This window comes from Pantherophis guttatus, chromosome 10 (assembly GCF_059756535.1).
Source record: "Pantherophis guttatus breed Tessera chromosome 10, ASM5975653v1, whole genome shotgun sequence".
Lineage (NCBI taxonomy): Eukaryota > Metazoa > Chordata > Lepidosauria > Squamata > Colubridae > Pantherophis > Pantherophis guttatus.
Genome location: NC_142072.1, coordinates 13,503,131 through 13,522,703, shown reverse-complemented (window position 1 = coordinate 13,522,703; position 19,573 = coordinate 13,503,131). Strand labels below are relative to the sequence as shown.

Below are 19,573 nucleotides of genomic sequence, written 5' to 3'. Positions count from 1 at the left end.
GGAGTTTGCACTCTCCCTATATAGAGTCCATGGCTGCATTTTTTTTTCTCCTGATTCTTTTCTACACGTTCTTCTTTGGGATCAAACTATCTCAGGCCCTTTCCTGGGATTTCTCCAGATCTTCTGGCTTCTGGTTCTCCCAGTGCTGGCCTTCTCTGCTCCACAGCTTGCCTACTCACATCTCATTCTAGCAACATCTCCTGCCAACCTTACAGGTGTGGGGAAACCCTCTCTTCCTGACTACCTGCTCTGGCTTCTATTATATTTCTTTTTTATTTGAACCTTACCTGCCCATCTGCAGGAGCTTCGAAGGAGCTTACTACATTTCCCTTCCTTTCTCTGCAGGTGCCTATGTACCTAAACTGGCCAGCTGACAGACCACTGCAGAGAAAAATATTGTGACCTTGATAATTTCAGAGCAGCTCCCCTGTCCACACTCTTGGTCTATCAAAACCAATTTGGGGTGAAAATTGGGTCTAAATGGGAGAAAAGAAAGAAAGAGCCAGGTGGGGCGGGCACAATCTATAGAGGCTCTGGTTCAGGCTGCCCAGCATTATATTTAGCTCTTCCAATCACTCAGACAGACTTTTGAGAGCTGCATTGTTTGACATAAGCATATTGATCTTCTATTTCTCTGACAGTTCTATCGATTGCTCGGAAAATCGATAGTCTTGTCAGAGGAAGCACGTGGTAAATAATAAAATTTAAGGCTAAGTAAATAAAATGAGGCAAAAATAAGGTTTCAGACCCCAACCCTGCCATGCCAAATATTCTGCTGGCAGTGACTTTTCTTGCTGAGGGGTGATTCACACTGGAAAGGGAAAGGAAGGTAGATAATCCAGCAGCAGCCCCTGCCTTAAACTATACTGCATTAGGTGGGATGAAGAAGCCTGCAGAGGTGGTGCTGCAGATTACTAACTGGAGCCTGGATAGCTCAGCAGACTAATGCATTGTAATTTAACTCCAGCTATCTGCAATTAGTAAGTTCAAATCTTGCCAGGCTCAAGGTTGACTCAGCCTTCCATCCTTTCTAAGGTAGGTAAATTGAGGACCCAGTTTGTGTGGGCAATAAGCTGGCTTTATATAAAATATACAAAAGTATGAAGGCTATTGCTTAATGCATTGTAAGCCGCCCTGAGTCTCCAGAGAAGGGCGGCATATAAATCAAATAAAAAAAACAACAACTAACTCCAGTGAGAATTAGGGGATTACCTGGAACTTTTGGCTCTGGTTACCTTGGGACAAGGGCCAAGACATCTATTTTCCTTACGCTTTCTTGCTCATACATACCTAGGCTTTACACCTACCAGGTGGTTTGCTTCTTTCCATTGATGATCAAGGTGGTAAGGAAAAATGGATATGATTCTGAACTGTGTAGAGTGGTCCTAAGTAACAAACTGAGCCATGTATAGTTTAAAGCAGTGTTTTTAAAGCTGGCTGGGGAATTCCTGGAATTGAAGTCTATTCATCTTAAAGCTGGTGGAGATACATTGCTTTGAAAGGTTATCTGAGTATACGCAGTGAGTTTTGGCTTGCTCCATAGCAGATAGCAGAGTTTACTTCAGGATATATCATTTGAATGCAACTTGCCCATAGGATCCTGATTCACTTTTACAGTCAATACAATTCAATTTCGCAGCTACTAAGACTGTTGGCCAAGCAGGTACAAAAATAGCCAGGGAAATGATTGAAGCCTGGGAAATGTGCCCCTTGTCTGTCAACAGGAGTGCTGATTTATTACTAATTTATGAGGTGCCTAGGAGCTGAGGTCTTGACATCACAAGGAAACAATAGCCAATCGCTGGCCATGAACACACCAATCAACCAATAGAAGGCACAACATAAAGATGACTCATAGAATAGTCCAAAGCACATATTCCAGTAGAAAGAAGTTCCCTGAGGATGGACTCCAGCACGAAAAGCTCGGAAAAGTAAACCTCCAGTCCCGGTGATCGACCCAGATTCAATCTTGCAACATTATCGTGGGACACATATATTTGCCTTCATTCATGATAGTCAATACTATTTGGAATTCCTGATAAATTCTCCTGGTTTGGGAAGCAGCCTGCAGCCAACAGTATATGATATGAGGATCAAGACTTACCTATCTCTGCAGAGATGTTGAGTTTGCTTTTTGTTTATGCAAATGGGTAAAATCTGATCAAAATCTGGCCACAGGAGCAGCAGGAAAAAGTGAGCAAATGCATAATTTATCCCTCAGTACATTGCACTATCTTCCCTAATATTGTAAATACGAGGTACATATAACTGAAATTTAAGAGCATGGAAAGGGATGGGATGAGAATGGAAAATGAATGGATCTTCAAATTGCACTTTTGGATGATTTTTCCCTTTTAATTCTAGAGTCTGGCTTTACAGGGTTAAATAAATTATTCTGTTACTGAGATTAAACCCAGGGAATGCTGTAGGTTTATTTCCTCTTGGTACACACACAACTCACACTGTCTACCTTTTTCCTAAAAATAATATGTGCTATTTAACGTGGGCATGCTTAACACCGTTTTCTGCCGGTAGCATCACAGATGGATTTTATTGTGGCTGTATCTTTATTTAAATCATGAAATCATTTCTTAAAAATATAGTTAGGTAAAGTATTCGTAAGTCTAGAAATGAAATAGATAATCTTTATTATCCCACTGATTTTCTTGGTGAGAACAATTTGCATTATAATTGATTTAATTCAGTTGCTCATTTGGTTGAAACTTCACAGTATTTTCTGTCTTCCACTTAAAATCTAATCTGCATTAGGAATTGTGAGTAGGCATTGCACCTGTACTGTTTACCTAACCTTCTTCTAGCAAAGAGCAAAGGATATAAGACCAAATATATATATATATTTATATATCTATCCAATACCAACATCAGCAGGAATAACAAAAAGGGTGCTTAGTGTCACATAATTATAGAATTGGAAGGGATTATTACAAGGAATATCTAGTCCAATGTTTCCCAACCTTGGAACTTTAAAAAGTGTAGACTTCAACTCCCAGAATTCTCCAGACAGCATGAGGTTAAATCCACACATCTTAAAATCCCCAATGGTTGGGGTACACTGATCTAGTCCAATTCCTTGCACTGTGAGAAAAACAAAAAACCATTCATAAGATGTGGCCATGCAGCCTCTTATAGAGATCTAGAAATTGGGAGCCCATAACCTCTGGTAAGTAGGGTAGGGTAAATAATGCTTGGAGATCACTATGACCTTAAATCTCTGGTCTGCAAGGCACATTCAGTGCAAAACCCAAAATCTTCATGGAAAAGATCATGGTGAAACAAGTCTATTTATATTCATGAGGATCTTTGTAAATCTGCTTCTTATTTCTGTGGCACTTTGACTTCTCTTTCTTTGTATGCTGTGGAACAGTCTGGGCACTAGAGAAAAGGCTCTCCTGAACATTGTTCAGACTCTCCAAAGAGATCCATTTACTCCTTCCTTTCTAATCTAATCTAGGATGCTAATACTACTTGCTTTCAGAAATGACAGGGGTGAGGCTGCATGTTTTCTTCACCTGTGTTCTTACTTTTGCCATTTTTCTTCTTGTAACCTCTTCAGATGGGTTCTTTTAGAATACTACTTTTGGTGGTTACTGTTTTTATTTTTTAAAGCAGAAAACCAGGCTGACGATTTTAATATTGGATATGCTGTTTGCAGAGTGGCAGTTGGTATGATTCGGCCATCCATTCTTATCAAATGTTTGGCTTTTGGCCTGCACCTCCTGGAACATATTATAACCTGGCTGGTGGATCTGATTATCCTAACATTCTCTCATGGATCCCCCAAAGCTATTTTCAATGTGGTTTGCTTCAGCACAGTGTATGAATGGTTGCACTCTGAAAAGCTTTCTGAAATGACTGGGCCTTGAGCCTTAAGAAATAATAGTTGCCAAGAAAGTTTAGCACACGTTCAATTTTAAAACAGGAGTCTTTGCTATGGTTCAGCATGCTCTCAAATCTCCTCTATCATATCTTGCTTAGGAAAAAATATTTATTTATTTGTCAAGTACGTATTAGATAATATATATAAGTATAAGCATGAATTGAATACATAAAGTGAATACAATTAAAGGGAACATTAGGACAGGCACACTGGTGCTCTTATGCACGCCTCTTATAGACCTCTTAGGAATGGGGTGAGGTCAACAGTAGACAGTCTAAGGTTAAAATTTTAGGGGTTTTGGCATGTCACAATGCAGCTTGGAGCAAAGCACTGTGGGATAAGAGAAATCCAGTGAGCCTGGAATGCCAGTGTTTAGCAAAACAGACTTACAAGAAGTGAATTATGGATAGTCCAGGAGGAAGTATCTACAGCTGGTTATCTTATGCTAGCCCTTCATTTAAATGACTTATAGGATGTTTCTCTCCTGTTGCCTACCCAATGCCCCAAGCTTTGCTTTCTTTTTTATCTACTCTTAGGCTACTATTTGATGTCTGGACTGGCTTTATTTCCCATATGGTTTTATACTATTTTGCTTCTTTTACTATGTGACAATGGGTGTTTGCATCAAGAAAGCTTGCCTTGCAATCTTGCGCCTCAGGTTACCATGCTTCCTACCCACCCACCCTAGCAAACAATAATTTTTCCAATTGTTTCTGCCTGTCTAGTCTGTTCAGGCAGAGTGGCTGCACTCCAAGTCCCCTCAAATGATGTCATCTTATTGGACCAAGGAAGTCTACCTTCTGTGTCACTACACCTGCCCTCTGGAATAGTATCCCTCTCCCCCTACTGAGATATAGATGGCACTCACTCGCTCTTAAGACCTGGCTCTTTTCCCAGGCTTGAATTTAGTGTCTCTGTGGAGCTCTTGTTGTTGTGGTTGCTGTTGTGGTTGTGGTTGTGGTTGTGGTTGTTGTTGTTGTTGTTGTTGTTGTTGTTGTTGTTGTTGTTGTTCTTCTTCTTCTTCTTCTTCTTCTTCTTCTTCTTCTTCTTCTTCTTCTTCTTCTTCTTCTTCTTCTTCTTCTTCTTCTTCTTCTTCTTCCCAGGCTGTCACACTTCGTTGCTATATTTTTAACTGTTTCAATATTTGCACGTTCGAATGTTGCAAGTTGCCCAGAATCTTAAACAACAACAACAACAACAACCTTCCTTGGCTCACAAGTCAAGGAATGTGATTGTTGATTGTGCTGAAAGTCATGCTGAAAGTCATAGTCTTTTCTTTGCCTAGCAGTTATCTAGGCTCACACCACAATGCTCTGCAGTGAAGCTATTTTCCTAGCTGTAGGCTACCTTAGTGGTTTTTCAGCAATGGCAGGGGAACTTGTGACTGGCCTTTGAGATATTGTAATACCACAGTTCCCATCATTTCTCATCTCTGGTCATGTTAGCTGGGGGCTCCTTAGAGTTCCACTCCATTAAGATTTGGTGAATCATGGGTTCCTCATTCAGGAAGTTGTGCAGTAATGCCTGCCATCCCAGTTGTCATGGGGCTCATTTATTGATCTGTTTGTCAATCACATTTATATTTGGCTAACTTCAGTCTTTGCAAGTTGCTTCCAGGGGACTGTTGATTGGAATCAGAGGTCATTTCTCCAACTGCTTCTTCTGGATTTCTTTCACAGTGTCTATTTTAAGATCATCCCTTCCTTTCATCTCCTCTTCCCTCTTTTCATTCTCGTCTCTTTGCCCTTTGATCTTTGGATAGCAAAGATTCTCTAGCTTGACAAAGACATGCCTTGCTAGACTCACTAATTGCTTTCTATTCCTGCAGCTCTTATTCATATCTTTCACCTTTGTGTGCCCAATTTCTTATCAGTAAGGTGGTCTTGATGAAAGTTGATCACAGTGGTGTTTTATTAATAAATCACTTCGAATGGCTTAACATACAAATCTTACGCAAATACCATTTTTATAAAAAAAATAGATACAATAATATACGGTATCTTGAAGGCACAAATTGGTTTTCAAAACAAAGAGGGTTCTAGATATATTCTTATATCTGTTTCTATATTCAACAATTTCTTTATTTGCCTATATTTTCAACTTTGGGCAGTTTGGGGACTTAATACCGTGTTTCCCCAAAAATAAGACTGGGGAAACAGTCTTATATTAATTTTTGCTCCAAAAGATACATTAGGGCTTATTTTCTGGTTAGGTCTTATTTTGGGGGAAATACGGTACTAAATGCATCCATCTCTCTGACAATCTTAACTGGGGCTTATTTTGGGGGTAGGGCTTACATTACGAGCATCATGAAAAATCATGCTAGGAGTTATTTTACAGTTGGGTCTTATTTTCGGGGAAAGAGGGTACAAACAGTTCCCCAAAACTGGATTCTTCTTGGGTCTTGTGGTATAGAACATTCTCTTTTCGCTTCTTAAATTAAGCTGATGAAAGAGTCTTGTTAAACAAGGATGTTAAGGAGTTTGGAGGCTAAATCCTATGTTGAATGATTAAGGGAACTACAGTAGTGGCCAAAATTGTGGAAACCTTTTGGGAAAAGTGTATTTTTGAGGTGTGATGGCTAATAACACCACTTTTTTGGGGAAGTTTCTAGATAATCACATTCCACTGCTGGAATGGCCTGGGAATAGCCCAGACCTTAACCCAATTGAAAATCTATGGAGCCGACTAAAGAAACTTATTAGTCAGAAGCGACCCAGCAATAAAACCCAGTTAATAGAAGCAACCATTCAATCTTGGTTTCACGTTATAACAGTTGCAGAACTAAAAGACTTGGTTCACTCCATGGGAAGATGTTGTAAGGCCATAATTCATGCTAAAGGTTACCCAACTAAGTATTAACTGACATGGTGATCATTTTTGTATATCTCATTTTTTCTATGTGTTTCACTTTTCTTCTTTATACTGTAACTGCTATTCTAATAGCAAATCCTTCATAAAAGTTATTGTATTACATTCTTGATTAAATTATCTTTCAATTGATATATAATTTTATGGTACTATTACTAAAAAAAAAGTGGTGTTATTAGCTAGTTTTAGAAAATACACTTTTCCCAGAAGGTTTCCACAATTCTGGCCAGTACTGTAGGTATGACTAGCCTAATGAAGAGGGACTTGAGTGACTGTCTGTCAGAGAGAAAAGGGGATTGACTTGTTGCCCAAAGCACCAGAGGTCAGGAAGAAGCACTGGGTGGAAGCTTGTTAAAGAGTGATCCAACTTGGAACTAAGGAGAAATTTTCTGTCATGAGAGCAGTTAATCAGTGGAACAGCTTGCGTCTTGGATACTCATCATTGGAAGTTTTCAAGAAAAGATTGGACAACCATCTGTCAGGCATAATATAAGGTCTCCTGCATTGGATAGGGGTTGGACTAGAATACCTCCAAGGTCCCTTCAAGCTCTATGATTCTATTTTTTTTCTAAAAGAAGAGAATTTTGGAAAAAAACTCATGCCTGGACTAGGAAGTTCTTGGACTGCGATAGCGACAGAGACCTGTAAGATCTGCATGGAAATGGCTGGTCTTTCATTATAGAATTCTCTTCCATTCGGTAACCTTCTTGGCTGTTGATGCCTTCATTCAGTTCCAAAGCAGAACATCAAATGGGGACTTCTCTCATGCACTGTTGTTCTGCTAGGAAAGAAAGGGCAGCCAAGCAAGCTACAGAGTGACAGAAAGTTATATGTATTCATTTGTGATAGCATCAGCGGTTGGAGCCTCTGTCACTTTCAAGAATAAAGAAATAAATTCATAAGATGGAAAAACAGAAGCCCCTTCTTCTTTTCTTCTTCTTCTTCTTCACATGGGAAGAAAACTTTTGAGAAATTGCATGAGACAACTGCCAAGCGCCAGGGAAATCAGAAGATCCAGGCAGTTCAAATGAGCATAAAGGTTTATTGCAAGCTTAAGCTCTCTACAAGAATCTGAACTACTAACGGCTAAAGGAAATTGGCGGCAAATAAGAGTCAAAGGAATTCAAGGTGGGCTGGACTTTTAGATCTCTTGTGGGCATGAAAAGATTCGAGACTAATGACATGTTTGACCCCTCCCTCAAATTCAGCCTGGTCATCTCCTACAACAACTTTATTTAGTTGCCGGATAGTTTTTTCACATCTCAGCTAATCTTTAACATTGAAGGCCCTGGGTTACAGCCACCAGAGCTGCCATCTCCTTGAGCAAGTAGCCTAGCTTTCCTGAGAATTGTGCCTCTTCATTCTCTCCTAGGAGAGCGATTGCTGCTGCTTAAAGCAACAATAGTTCTTTTTGAGTAGATAGAAATAAAATAAATAATAATAATAAAAAGGGAGGGACCTTTCCAGGGAGCAGAATGAGCTAAACTCAATCCCAGGGCCTGGCGTGTTGGCAGGAAAGCAGTCTATACATGCAACCGACATAACATTGAACGTGAGTTTTCTGTATTCCTCATGGACTGCTTTTCTGTAATTGACTTTTGACTGTGCCCTGAGCTCTCATGAGCCTTTAAGAGTTAACGAAGCAGAGCGTTCGCATTAGGCCGAGACTGGCAATTTCACACCCGCGCGTGCATTTCGGTGCTGATTTAGTTGTAAAGTAATTTCTTTCTGTTCCCTAGTTTCAGCCATATGCTAATAACATCTGTTAGTGGAGCTTCAAGATGCTTCCTTGCTCACGTCTTCTCTCTACAGACTACAAGATGAATATAGCTCCCCGCCATTGTCTTGCGGATAATGGAAGCCCAGAGGGTGAATCTCCCTCTTTTATGGATCTACACAGGACTATTATTTTATGTTTGTGGCTGAGCCACGGTGAGGTTTTCATGGGTTTTTTTTTTAAAGCATGCTCTTAACAAGACCAGCAATTTCTCTATCTTGAGCATCTGAGAGCTTTCAGTCCAATTTTGCTGCGATTCATTTGTAATCTATTGAAGGCAGTGTGACAGCACCTGCTTTGCTTGGCAGAGAGTTTAATGTTAGTCTTGGGAGGCCTGTAGAGAAAGTAGTTTCTTGAAACGGTTGCCAGAACGGCTGTGGCCATTTTTGCTGCGTGCTGGATTGGAAACCAGAGGTGTGTCCCTAATTTTTTTTTAAAAAAAAATAATAATAATCAGAATGGGAATTTAGATCTTGGCATATTTTTTGCTTCAGTAGTAAAGACTTGGCATGTGAGAGGATGAAAATGCTAATTTACTCAGACCATCTCACTTGCTTTGGATAGATTCTGGGCCAAGTGCAAGTTAATTTTCAAACTTTCTTGTCAGTTACTTATTAGACATCAGATATCATACATTATATCTTTTTGTTTACTGTGGAGAATGTGTAACATATTAGGGGTATCCAAGGTCATTCTTTGCTTACTAAGTTTTATCCAAAGTTTTTAAAGAACTTTGTAGATCAGGGCTGTGAAACTCGCGTCATCACGGCATTGTCATGTGACATATCGGGACTTTTTCTCCCTTCGCTAAACCGGGCGGGGACAGAGCCAGCATGTGACGCATCCGGCCGCGAGTTTGACACCCTTGATGTAGATAATTAAAATTGGTTGTTTGTTTGTTTGGAAGTTTTCCAAAAAATAAATTCATGAAAGTGATATCGGTAAGATCTCACAATTACAAATCTGCCCATTAAACCACAAAGATGGAAACCCCTGATTTACCTGATTTACTACATTTCTTCTAGTAGATTTTGAGAGATCTAGGACAACTCTCCATGGCAAACTCACCACAGCTAACTTGCTGCAGCCAATCCAACATGGCTAACTCACCACGGGGAAACCTACTACGGGACAATTCAACATTATATTAATTGTTTCATTCAGGGTTTTTTTAATTATTGGTGACCATCTTTTTTTGAAATTATTGTAACGCTTGTATTTCTGGATGGACTTTCTTTATTTTGTTATAATTGGAGCCTTGGTGGCACAGTGGTTAGAATGCAGTATTGCAGGCTAATTCTGCTGACTGCCAGGAGTTCGACTCTCACCAGGCTCAAGGTTGACTCAGCCTTCCATCCTTCCAAGGTCAATAAAATGAGAACCCAGATTGTTGGGGGCAATATGCTGACTCTGTAAACCGCTTAGAGAGGGCTGTAGAGCACTGTGAAGTGGTATATAAGTCTAAGTGTTATTGCTATTGCTATTGGCTACAGTTCCATTAAAATTAAGTTAACTTTCGTATTTATTGAATTGTCCTGCAGTGAGTTGTTCTGCAGTTGATTGGCCAGAGTGTTGGCCATGGTGAATTGGCTGTAGTGAGTTGCGCCATTCCAGATTTTGAGAAGGTATATATAGATTTTTCAAGCAGGATTCACCATTTCCACATTTGTTTGGTTTATCCTGCGCTTCTGTGTGGTTTGCTTTCTACAGTAACTATGCTTGACAATGCTCACTGCTGGCAAACATATAAAATCAATTTAGAAAACTTGTTGAGGGGTTCTTTTACCTGTAATTTTAATCTGATATTTTAATAGAAACCATGGAGCCTAAGATCAGGAAAGAATTTCCCTTATTTATGTTCTTCCTTCTTAACTGAGGCTCAGGATCAGATGGATAGACCAAAGAGACCTTGCCAATTGCTGACAAAATGCTAGCTGCATGCTCTCAAATCAATCTGTAATTTGATTTATTCTTCTTGCAAAATCCAGATAGTTTAAACCATGGTTGAAGAGTCTGGCTTATGTATAACTCTAAACTAGGATTCTGAAATATTGCACTTCCCTACATTAATAAATGAATTGGTGCACCTGCCAGGGGTAAACCTAAATAATAATTACATAAGACATTAATAACAGATGGTGATTGGTGTCTTTGAGAAATGACTAGATTGATGGGTGTAGCTATTTCTCAAAATGTGCTTTGGCAAAGCCAGAGCAAATTTTGACAGTGCTTCCACTTTTGGCTCCACGAGTCATGAATGGAAGCCTGTTTCAAGCTCTTTCAGTCTTGGCTGGTTGTTTTACCTGCACCTGTAAGCCCCCTGCAAGCTTGTCCAGTCAAAACAGGAGCACAATTGGACAGCATTCCCGCTTTGCTGGACAGGTCCAGCCAGCTTTAAGGGGGAAAAAATTGCAACTGCCTGCCAATGCCTTGGGAGTTCTGACCAACTGAGGATCTCCACACTAAGCCAAAACAGGTGGGCTCACACAACTAGTTTCACTGCATAAACAACTCCATTATACTTAGTGATAAATGTGACTCAGGATAACATCAAGATAGTGCAAGGATCTTTTCTATATGTAGTGAAAGAAACATGGAGATCGTAAAGATTATCGTTTATCTGACAGTGCCATGGCTGTGGCTTTCCCCCGGGGTGGGCTTCAAAAATTTTAGCAAGGGGTTCTCTGCCCAGTTGCTGGGTGGGCGTGGCCATGGTGGACGTGGCTTAGTCGGCCTCCTGCACCATGGGGGGGGGGGCTTTTTGCCCTCCCGGGGCTCTGGAGGCTTTTCTTGAGCCTCTGGGAGGGTGAAAATGGCCTCCCCAGGCTCCAGAGGCCATCTGGAGGCCAAAAATAGGCCCATTTCCAGCCTTCCCGAACTTCCGGTAGGCCTGTTTTTTGCCCTCCCTGAGCGTCTGTGCGTGCCCTGCACTTACCTGCATCCAAAACAGGCTGTGTGGGGACTCCTGGGAGTGGTGGGATGGGGTGGGAGAGGCCAGCCAGGAGTGGGATTTGGGGGTTCTCCCAACTGCACAGAATCTTAGCTAGGGGTTCTCCCGAACCCCTGTGAACCCCCAGCAGCCCATCCCTGCTTTCCCTCCACCTCCCAAGGTCTTCCCCACACACCTTTACAAATATCTTCTTGTGGCTGTTTCCAAGATGGCAGAGGAAGCACTGGGGCTTCACTTGCTCTCTGACTCCCTCTGCACCCATTGTTATCTGTGGCTCCATCTTCCAATGCTGGAAATCACAAGGAAAAAGACACGGGTTGAGGGATGGCGTTTCCAAGCAGATGTATCCACAGTGGAGCTATATGACTGAACCCCAAAGCATTCATAAGATAGCATATTGCTAAGGCAAGCAGTTCTAGAACTGCAATAGGCAGCAAAATAACACCTCTGCAAGAAATGAACAAAGCTGTCATACCGAGAGGTATCCTAAAACAGAAACTGGAAGATTTAAGAAAAATGTATACAACAGGAAGAGTACAACAGCAAGTATAATGATTGTATTATCGAGGTTTGGCTATTGGAAAAACATGATAGAGGGTGAATTCCTAAATATTCTCCCATGATCCTGAATAGAATTTCTATCTCCACATAGATATTAAGGCCGAATATCTGCATCTCTTAGCAACATATACCCCCTCAACACTTTCAGTGTCTCCTGATAAACATCTCAAGATTGCATTGCTGCAATTTGGTGACCAAAGTCAGGTTTTTCTCTTTGATATGCAGCATTTCTTTCACAATAAATTGTCCTCCATTATAAAATGTTATTTTTATAAAGTTTTATCCAATGCTGGAGCTTTTAAGAAGCGATCAGACAACCATTTCTCTGAAATGGTATGGGGTTTCCTGCCTCAGCAGGGGGTTGGACTAGAAATCCTCCAAGGTCCCTTCCCACTCTGTTATTCTGTTATCTCTCTTCCAAGGAAATCCTAGTCACCTTTTGAACTCATCTATTATATCCCCCATCTCCTTCAATCATTTTTGCTTGGTGGGGTATCCTGGAAATTGAAGTCTTAAAATGGCTACAGTTGGGAAACAATGGAATGAAATGGAAAGGAATGGAGTGGAGTGGAGTGGAGTGGAGTGGAATGGAATGGAATGGAATGGAATGGAAGAATAGAATAGAATAGAATAGAATAGAATAGAATAGAATAGAATAGAATAGAATAGAATAGAATAGAATAGAATAGAATAGAATAGAATAGAATAGAATTTCTTTATTGGCCAAGTGCGATTGGATAGACAAGGAATTTGTCACTGGTGCATAAGCTCTCAGTGTACATACAAGCAACAAGTGATAAATCATGATCATAATCATAAAGTACAATCATCAGAAATCATAAGATACAAACTCAGTGATGATCATAGTTATTAGTTATGGTCATATGAATATAAATGTCTGATCATTGCACTGGGGATGGCAAAAGCATCACCCCCAAGTGCATTACCCCAGTTCACATCTTACCAAGCATCAGATTATGGGTTTGGAAAGGATTCATGCACAAGAAGTGAATGTGTTGCAGTTCCAAACTTCGCAAAAAGTCTCCATCCCCCTCCGCCATTTTTAGTATACTTCCCTTCACTCCTGGTCAGTGACCATAATTAAAATCCTTTGATGTGTATTTTTTTCTTTCTTTCATAATTCTTGACTCACTTTCCCATTATGTTGAAGGAGGTTATCCTTTCTAATTGGAGGTAGGAATTGGGCAGGCAGAACCAAGGAATTTACCTGCCTGGCATGAGGAGAGCTTGTTCCTTTACAGAGTAATTGGTGTAAAAGCCTAAAACTACTCAGAGAATTGTTAAGACAATTCCATTCGGGATGCGGGGGTCATATAGATGTCAGTAGTATCACATTATTGCCATTATAATAGTGACTGGGGCTTTATCCCAGAGGATAAATTGCTTTTATGGACAGCTCAGTTAATGTTCTGACATGACATTAAAATGTTATCTTGCTAATGCAAACATTTCTGCAAGCTTTTCTGGGTGGACTAGAGGAGAAACTAAATAGAATCTGGTGTTTTCCTCCAAAATGACTGTAGTGTTTTGCAGTGATTTCATCTCAGTGAGGCCACAATTTAAAACAGGACTAAGGAATCTGGAGTCCTCTGGATATTTTTGAGTGATATTTCCAGTCAATTCCAACCTAAACAGTCAAGGGTCAAAAATGCTAGGAGTGAGAAACCAAAAAAATCCCTAAAGTGTCCCAGATTGTTTATTTCTAATATTTTTTAAAAAAGGCTTTCCAACTATGACATTACATTGATTCACTTGTTTGTATAATGTTAGAGGTGAGTATTGATAGAAAAAAACCTTTGAATCCCATTCACTCTTTTCAAAATGCATCTATTAAGTACAACATTACGGAGAAACCAGTTTTCTAGAAATAAGTTGGATTGAGTGACAAGCGTTACTTCCACCCTATGTCCTTGTAAGAAAATTCATTCACATACAGTATATTTGTCCCAGTAGGCATATTTTTCATAACCAGTTTTTGTTCATTTAGAGGTTTTGTACATTCCCCGTTTGCTAATATAGACATTTTTGTAAACACATTTATACACAATTCCTATTGATAAATTGGTACTGCAAACTCTAGCAGCATGCTAATATTGATGAAAGCATGCAGTGCGATTTAGGCATAAGTTTGGACGATACGCATTGGTGATTTAAACAGATTTCTCTCACCCATCAGTTCACCACTGCATAGATGGATTGTTGTCGATTCCTGTTCTTCTGAGAATCTATTGCTTTGTGTTTCTATAATGTCGTGTTCTTTCCTTTCCAGGTGATCAACGTTCCAATATTGTCAATGAGTCCAGCAGCCTTTTAGGGGGGTCCCCTCGAAGGCAGTGTGGACGCAAAGGCTCCCCCTATCACACTGGGCAGCTTCACCCTGCTGTCCGAGTGGCCGATCTTCTCCAGCACATCAATCAAATGAAAACAGCGGAAGGGTATGGCTTCAAGCAAGAATATGAGGTGAGAAAGGACACAAACATGATCCATTGTCTAAAGCTCACCCTTTCTCTCCTTTCACTTCCCATGCATTCCACCTCTGATAATGTAGCTGAAATTTGGTTCAACTTTGTTGTTCTTGTTAGTTGAGAAGTCATGTCCGACCCATCGCAACCCCATGGACAACGTTCCTCCAGGCCTTCCTGTCCTCTACCATCCTCTGGAGTCCATTTAAGCTCACGCCTACTGCTTCAGTGACTCCATCCAGCCACCTCGTTAGCTGTCGTCCCCTTCTTTTGCCCTCAATCTTTCCCAGCATTAGGCTCTTCTCCAGTGAGTCCTTCCTTCTCATTAGGTGGCCATCTTCATTAAGTGAGTTTCATCTTCAGGATCTGGCCTTCTAAAGAGCAGTCAGGGTTGATCTCCTCTAGGACTGACCGGTTTGATCACCTTGCAGTCTAAGGGACTCGCAGGAGTCTTCTCCAGCACCATATTTCAAAGGCCTCAATTCTTTGGCGCTCAGCCTTTCTTATGGTCCAACTTTTACAGCCATACATTGCAACTGGCAAAACCATAGCCTTGACTATACACACTTTTGTTGGCAGGGTGATGTCTCTGCTTTTTAGTATGCTTGGTTCAACTTAGGAAAAACAAATTTTAAAAATGCTTTCTTTTTCCATTCAATGGAAGGAAAATGATCAGAGTGGAAAAATATGAAAGAAGGTTTCTGACGTGCTTGCAAGAATTAATGGCATAAATACATTCTCTCTTGGGAGAAACCTCCTTTTCTATCATCTGCCTTTTCTGGAGAAATCTTCCTTTTGTTGGATTCTGTTTCCCACTGCTGACTTTGGAAAGGCTACAAGCAGTCCAAAGCCACCATGACACAATGCCCAGAATATCTCATGGGTAGAATGATGCCAAAAGGACATTGTGTCCTCCTGAAACCACCGGCACTGTCTCTTCTGCTGTATCCAAACAGAACATTTTCTGCTACTCCATTTCAAGATGTTGTCACAAACAATATAGTTTTCTGCAGGATGTCTTGGTTGCATAAAATTGCTGTCTCGTGTCCAATGGCTTGAGACCTTCTTCTCCAGGGTTGCTGATCTGGGCTAGTCTGACAAACCTGGGCTAGTAATTGGGGCACCTTAAAAAGCTGCTTGTCCCAAACCAGTTGTTTGAAAAGCACTCGGAAATAAGAAACAGGGAATGAAACACATTATTTTCTTCTATTTTTACTCTGTTACTTTCAGCAGTAGGTGTTTCTATGATATCACACCAGCATTCAATGGAATCTGCTCATGAAATAAAAGAAAATGAAAAAAAAAAGAAAAAGAAAAAAGAACTGGAATGCATATCCAAACATTATACTGTAGGGGTAGGTGGTGCTGATATCCAAAAACCCAGGAATCCAGTCCAATCTCAACACTGGGAAATGAATAACCTAATTTTTATTGAACCTAAAGTGTGTGTAGTGGTGGTGGGGGAAATCTAGATTTAAAACCTGGTGCAGACGTTTCTAAAGGGTTTGGTTTCTGTGGTGGGTTGCCCCCGGTTCGCACCGGTTCTATAGAATCGGTAGTAAAACCAGTGGGAGGCTCTGCCCACTGACCCCGACATAATCAAAATGCTTCTGCGCATGCACAGAAGAGCGCACATGCGCGCGAGCGAAGCAAGCACGCGTGTGCAGCCCCATTGCAAACCGGTAGTAAAGGTAGGTAGAACCCACCCCTGTTCTGCTTGTACCTTGTGGGCAATTAAACAATGGGTCTAGCTGTGTGGTGACAATGACCAAGAACAGACAATCGTTTGGTTGATGGGAGTGGACACATTTCATCATTTTTCTACAAAGGTGTATGTTTCTCTTGCCTACCTTTTGGCTAATGAAGAGAGCCAGTTTGGTCTAGAGGTTAAGGCACCAGGCTAGAAGCCAGGTGACAGGGAGTTCTAGTCCTGCCTTAGCCATGAAAGCCAGCTGGGTGATCTTGGGCCAGTCACTCACTTTCTCTCAGCCCCAACTCACCTCAAAAGCTCATTGGGGAAAATAGAAGTAGAAAGGTACCATATTTTTTGGAGTATAAGGCGCTCCAGACTATAAGACGCACCTACCTTTTTTGGTGAAGAAAACAAGAAAAAGAAATCTGCCTCTGCCTCCCAGCAATTTTGCCTCGTTGCAGCAAACAGCAAATAGTCTGCTTTACTTTCATTTTCGTTTTCAGCATAGCTTGATTAGCACAAGAAAAAAAAAAATCTGCTCCCAGCAATTTACCTCCTTGCAGCAAGCAGCAGAGGCCCGTACAAGATCCAACAGACAATCAGCTTGTGCTAATTAGGCTGTGCAGAAGTTGAAATGGGCTGTTTCTCCTTGCTGCTTGCTGCAAGGAGGTAAATTACTGGGAGGTAGAGGCCAAAGGGTGGGGGCCAGTGGGTGGGCGGGGCTACATTGGGTGTATAAGACCCACCTAAATTTTCACCCCCTTTTAGCGGGGAAAAAGGTGCATCTTATACTCCAAAAAATACGGGTATTTTTGGACATGTTTGCCACTTTGAGTTGATGATTAGAAAAAAGAAAGAAAGAGGAAGAGAGAAAGAGAGAGAGAGAGAGGAAGGAAGGAAGGAAGGAGGGAGGGAGGGAGGGAAGGAAGGAAGGAAGGAAGGAAGGAAGGAAGGAAGGAAGGAAGGAAGGAAGGAAGGAAGGCAGGCAGGCAGCCAGACTCAGGGGTTGTGGTAAAAACTGTAGTTCAGTCATAAGGATGTGATGGCCCTCCAGAGGCTACTGCACTACACTCCCATAATTCCTGACTGTTACAGTAGTTGTGCGGTTAAAGAAATCCAGCGCCACCAGGGAGAAGTCAAGTTGTGAAAGGGTGATTAAAATTCCTCACACTGAAACCAAGTTATAATAGGTCATAACAGAGGTGTGCATTCTCCCTGACACAGTTTCTTCTTATGTGCCCTATGATTTAAATTTCAGATAAATGTATTTCTCTGCTGCACTCCTGTTCAGTCAGCGAGGTATCCCAGGGCACTGCCAGGGTTGAAGGGGATCCTGCAGAAAATGCTGCAGGAACCAGCCTCACTTTTGTATTCATCAAGCATACCATGTCCAGGTTTCTCTTCCCCACACCCCATTTGCCCTTCTAGCACACTTTTCTTTCCTTTGATATAAAGGAGGTAAAAGATTTTGAATGTACCTGACAGTTAAATTTTAGTTGTACTTGAAGTCTTAATTTCTCCAGAGGGGCTCAAATAGTGGAAAGGAGAAATTGGGAGCAACGCAGTTCCTTTGTTAATTCCTCCAGGTTATGGGACTCTGGAACAAGGCCCTAAGTTTCTCTCTTAATGGTACCCAGGGAATAGCCAGTAATCACTGCAACATCCTGTTAGTGTGCAACATTTTTTTCCTGTGGGTCAGACAATGTGAAGAGAATGGGATACTGGTTTCATTCTTATTTATTTTATAGAGCTCTTTCCTCTCTTTTTTTTTCTTTTTTTAAAATAATCCCCACTATTTTAGCAAGGCCTGATTAATTTTGGGTAACTTCTCTTCCATGAAATCAGTTCTAAGCAATTTTTGATACAGTGGTTATGTCTTGTGTCATTCCTTCTGCAGTGTGGTGACATTCTTTAACCAACTTGACTTAAAATAGTGTGGGTTAGCTTTGGGAGATCTATATGTTTCTGTTTCTGTTTATTATATTTGTATACCGCCCTTCTCCCGAAGGTCTCAGGGCGGTGAACAGCCAGCAGATAAAATACAAAAAATACAAAATTTAAAACAATATTAAAATCCAATTAAATTAATTTGGCCCACAGTTAAAACACCCCATCTTAAAACCCATAATTTAACAATTTAAAATTAAAACGATTTTAAAAAGTTAGGTCAGGTCAGCCCAGCTTGATGAAACAGAAAGGTCTTTAGGGCACGGCGGAAAGTGCGCAGATCCGGGATCCGCCGTATCTCTAGGGGCAGCTCGTTCCAGAGGGTAGGTGCCCCCACAGAGAAGGCTCTCCCCCTGGGGGCCGCCAGCCGGCATTGTTTGGCTGACGGCACCCTGAGGAGCCCCTCTCTGTGGGAGCGTACTGGTCGGTGGGAGGCTACTGGCGGCAGAAGGCAGTTTCGTAAATATATTTTTAACAGGGTGTCTTAACGTTGCCTTTGCCACTAACTGTAAGATGGTATTTAGATATTACTCTCTCTGTCGGTACTGCTTGTTCCTATAATAGTCTAACATAGGGGTGTCAAACTTGATTTCATTGAGGGCCGCATGAGTGGTTGTGGTCAGCTCGATGTCATTCGTATCAGGCGTGTGTGTGGTGGCCCGAGTAGTCAACCAGTGAAAACAGGCTCCTGAGCTCTGTTTGCAGCTGCGACGGTCTCCTGCAACCCTCTGCCAGCGAAAACAGAGCTCGGAAGGGCTGTGCACATCCCTCATGAGCTCCGTTTTGGCTGTGACGGCCTCCTGCAACAGCCCCGTTTTCGCTGGCAGAGACACCGCAGGCTGGTCCTTCTCTGTTTTCAGGGTGGCTCCACGGGCCAATCTCCAGGGTGGCAGCCCACAGGCCTTGAGTTTGACACCCCTGGTCTAACACTTTTAAGAAGATATGATACATAATACATACTACAGATAGTTTTCAACTTACAGCCATTTGTTTAGTGACCCTTCAAAGTTACAATGGCACTGAAAAATGTGATTTATGACTGGTCTTCAGACTTACAACTGTCACAGCGTCCCCACAGTCATGTGATCAAAATTTCGAATGCTTACCAGCCAGCATGTGTTTATGATGGTTGCAATGTCCTTGGGTCATGTGATTTGCAAACTTCCCAGCTGGCTTCCAACAAGCAAAGTCAATGTGGGAAGCCAGATTCACTTAACAACTGCAGTGACCTGCTTACCAAAGCCAAAAAGATCGCAAAAATTGGGCACAATTCACTTAGCAACCTCCTTGCTTAGCAATGGAAATTCTGGCTCCCACTGTGTTCATAAGTCAAGGACTAACTGTAGACATCTGCAAAATGACTGTGCTTTGCTTTGCACTGTGGAGGTGATAG

At 41.4% G+C, this 19,573-nt stretch overlaps 1 protein-coding gene across 8 annotated transcripts in view; it reads left to right on the top strand.

The window, feature by feature from the left end:
• The window catches only part of PTPRU (protein tyrosine phosphatase receptor type U), a 408,282-nt gene that overhangs the window by 316,632 nt on the left and 72,077 nt on the right, over positions 1 to 19,573 (top strand). For all 8 annotated transcript variants that reach the window (XM_034413695.3, XM_034413698.3, XM_034413697.3 and 5 more), the window contains one exon: positions 14,348 to 14,538. In XM_034413695.3, coding sequence (XP_034269586.2) covers positions 14,348 to 14,538 — 191 coding nt within the window. The remainder of the gene's footprint in view (positions 1 to 14,347; positions 14,539 to 19,573) is intronic.